This window comes from Sapajus apella, unplaced genomic scaffold, assembly GCF_009761245.1.
Source record: "Sapajus apella isolate SASKATOON/1434 unplaced genomic scaffold, GSC_monkey_1.0 scaffold92, whole genome shotgun sequence".
NCBI lineage: Eukaryota > Metazoa > Chordata > Mammalia > Primates > Cebidae > Sapajus > Sapajus apella.
In genome coordinates this window covers 5,051,989-5,055,549 of record NW_022437032.1, presented here as the reverse complement: position 1 = coordinate 5,055,549, position 3,561 = coordinate 5,051,989, and the positions used below count along the sequence as shown (strand labels likewise).

General features: G+C 53.8%; 1 protein-coding gene across 3 annotated transcripts in view; it reads left to right on the top strand.

Moving 5' to 3' along the window:
* Positions 1-3,561, top strand: part of BCAS4 (breast carcinoma amplified sequence 4) — an 88,281-nt gene that overhangs the window by 28,657 nt on the left and 56,063 nt on the right. For all 3 annotated transcript variants that reach the window (XM_032256003.1, XM_032256004.1, XM_032256005.1), the window contains exon 2: positions 545-616. In XM_032256003.1, the coding sequence (XP_032111894.1) occupies positions 545-616 (72 nt within the window). The remainder of the gene's footprint in view (positions 1-544; positions 617-3,561) is intronic.

The window sequence follows — 3,561 nt, the reverse complement described above, 5'->3', positions numbered from 1 at the left end:
TGTTGGCCAGGCTGGTCTCGAACTCCTGACCTCAGCTGATCGCCCGCCTAGGACATTTTTTGGCATGGTTTGTATTGTATCCGACACTGTCTGCATCTTGCTTTTCCTCTCCGGGGTGTCACCGGGGACACTGTGTTTATCAGAGCAGGCTGTGAGGCTGTGGACTCCATCTGGATTCGGATCCCGGCCCTGCGTTTGTTAACTGTGTGACCTTGAGCAGGTTACCCCACCTCTCTGAGCCTCCATGTCCTCTTCTGTACAATGTGGAGGACAAGGGTAGCTTTGTTATTTCCCGTATTTGTTGATCTTGTGCCTTTTGGAAGCTGTGGAGAGTGGAGAGGCCGTGGTGGCTTTAACCAGTCCTCCATGATGGGCGCCAGGACTGCTGCTCGGTGATTGCTCTTTCAAATGAGGCAGCGGAAGGGGGTCGAGCAGGAGCTGGGCACATAATCCTAGGACTTAGTTTGCTTTAAAAAAAAAAATGAAGGGTGTTTGTCTCCCTGGAAACCACTTGCTAATCTCCAGGATATGGTCTCTTTTCCAGGCGAAGGAGGTGGAGGAGACCATCGAGGGCATGCTCCTCAGGCTGGAGGAGCTCTGCAGCCTGACCCACCTGGTGAGTGGCTGCCTGGCCTGGGAGGGGTGGATTTAGGCCCAGGCCAGGCTTCAGGCCCTTGCTGGAGTTTTCTGGGGAAGCCATTTTGGTGGTGAGTTAGCAACCAGAAGGATTGGGGCAGCGGCCAGCGGTGAGAGGAAAGCCACGTGCACACACTCCCTCCTCTCTCCCTCGCTCTCTCTTTTTCTCTCTCTCTCTCTCACTCACTCAACCCCAAGTGCTTCCTGAGGCGGCCATCTTGATCTCGCCCTTCCCCCGAGATGGCTTTTATTCCGCAGAGGAGCCAGGAGTGGACCACAAGGTGGCACTCTCGGGCACCGATGCAGGGAGCCGTTCAGCGGGGACGCTAGACTATATTTAACTTTCCTCAGCTCTGCGCAGTCCGCTGTGCAAACATGGAGACAGCCAGGAAATGGCTTCAGGCCTGCGAGGCCTAGGAGGAGGCACTTGCTCAGGCCACAGACCGTCGTGAGGTTGGGCACTTAGTTCCTTCCTGAATCCTTCCGCTCTCTCTGCTTTTCCCTCCTCTGTCTGCTTGGCCCAAATCCCCTCGACTGACTGGGGAGGAAGATGGAAGACAATGGCCCGGAAGACAAGGCCTCCCATGCCAGAGTCTCTAGAGATCGTGTCTAGAGGCAGGCATGGCGGCTCACACCTGTATTCCCAGCACTTTGGGAGTCTGAGGCGGGCAGATCACGTGAGGTCAGGAGTTCAAGACCAGCCTGACCAACATGGTGAAACCCCATCTCTACCAATAATACAAAAATTAGCCAGGTGTGATGACAGGTGCCTGTCGTCCCAGCTACTGAGGAGACTGAGGCAGGAGAATTGCATGAACCCAGAAGGCAGAGGTTGCAGTGAGCCGAGATCACACCACTGCACTCCAGCCTGGGTGATAGAGCGAGACTATGTCTCAAAAAAAAAAAAGAAAGAAATTACTTCTAGATCCCAGTACCCCCCAGGATTGTTGCCAGCCAAGTGTGGAGCCCCCATGAGCACTGATAGAATTTTCTAGAAGCTCCCAAGCTAATTAGAGGCAAGCCAGCAACTTGGGTGTGAGGCGTCTGCCTGGAGGCCCAAAGGGTAGAGCTCCATATTGTGATCAGGCCCTGAGTCTCCCCGGAGTGGAGGAAGCCTGCCCGCCTGGGCCCAGTGGCATCCGTTATGTCCCTGAGAAGCACCGTGTCTGGACCCCGAGAGCATTTGTGAGAACCCAAGGCAGTAATAGTAACCACGGCCCCAGACATTCATTGATCACCTTCCTTTGTGCCTGGCACTATTCAAAGCCACCCAAGAGAGCAGGCACCGAGTTACCCCTACATATTCAGCGGACCTTGGCCCAGCCTCTGGGGTCATAGCAGTGGTTGCAAGAAAACCTATGTGGTTTCTTCTCTTGAGTCAATTTTTAAGTTCAGATGTGGGTCCAGGTGGGAGCTGGGAAACAAGAGGCTTTTAACAGCCTGGATTGTCCTTTCTTTACCACCAAGCGTTGAGTTCTTTTCTTTCTTTTCCTTCTTTTCTTTTTCTTTCTTTCTTTCTTTCTTTCGACAGAGTCTTGCTCTGTCCCCCAGGCTAATGTGTTCAAGCGATTCTCCTGCCTCAGCCCCCCAAGTAGCTGGGATTACAAGCAGGCGCCACCACACCTGGCTAATTTTTTTTTTTTTTTTATTAGAGATGGGGTTTCATCATGTTGGCCAGGCTGGTCTCGAACTCCTGGTCTCAAGCGATCCTCCCACCTCGGCCTCCCAAAGTGCTGGGATTACAGGCGTGAGCTACGGTGCCCAGCTGCATTGGGCACTTTCTCTTGAATGGGCCCCGTGATGAGCTTGAGTTTGCAAAGAGAGTTCAGTCCATCTCCATCCCCATCAAGCCCCAGTCTATGTGGGGAGACTGATTTGGGTACCAGTTGCTGCCATCCCGTGCTACAGTGCTGTTGCGAAAGTGCGGTCAAGGTGTGACGGGTTTTCGGGGCCAGCGGTGTTAAGTCCTGCCTAGGAAATTGGGAAGGTTTTGCAGAACAGGTGGTGATGAATCTGGGGCTGGAAGGAGAAACAGAGAATTCAACAGATAGGGAAGGAGGGCATTTTGGCTGAGGGACCAGCCTGTGCAAAGGTGGGGAGGCCAGGGATGTGGCGTGGTAGGTACTTCGTGGAGCATCGTGGCTGCAGGCAGGGAAGGCAGGTTGGGAGGGTGGTGTGGATGGATGCTCCAGGGACACCTTTGTTCTCAAACCCCAGCCTACCATCCACACGGGCCTTCTGTGAAAGGAGACCCAGCAGCAGCCTGAAGAGGGCTGGGGGCAGGAGTCCACGTGGACAGGTGGAGAGAGACCCACATGGCCCAGCCCTGAAAAACTGTCGCAGCTTCCTGTGGTGGGACATGTGTGTCTGTGTTGCCAGGAGACTCACGATGGCGGGCAGCATCGGGCAGATCCTCCTAACTCGAAGCCTGGAGATGCTTCTTGGAAAGATTTAATCCTGAGACCACACACAGATGACCCACAGGTCTAATCCTGCCTGCAGATAACTTGATGTTTCTGGGAGGAAAAAATGAGCATTCGCTTGTGATATTTTTAGAATTTCATGTGAAAAATCTAGAGTTCTGGCTTCTCTCAGAAAAGCAAAGATCTGGCCCTCCTGGGGTGCTCGTTCCTGCCTAGACAAGCATTGGCCACCACACCACGTGGCAAGCAAGCGACCGCCTGCTGTGGGCAGCGAGTGTGCTCTCCAGTGTGTTACAGTGCTGCCTGCTCCCGGGGACCCTCCCTGACTCCACAGCCACCACGTGCTTGTGTATTTCTGATAGATGATGTTTCTCTGTTCTTTTTTTTTTTTTTTTTTTTTTTTTTGGCGGGGCGCCCCCTCTTTCCCTGAGCTGGATGGTCGGTAACCGACCTCAACTCCCTGCAAACGCTGCCCGCCGTCGCCAACCCAATCTCTCTCCTC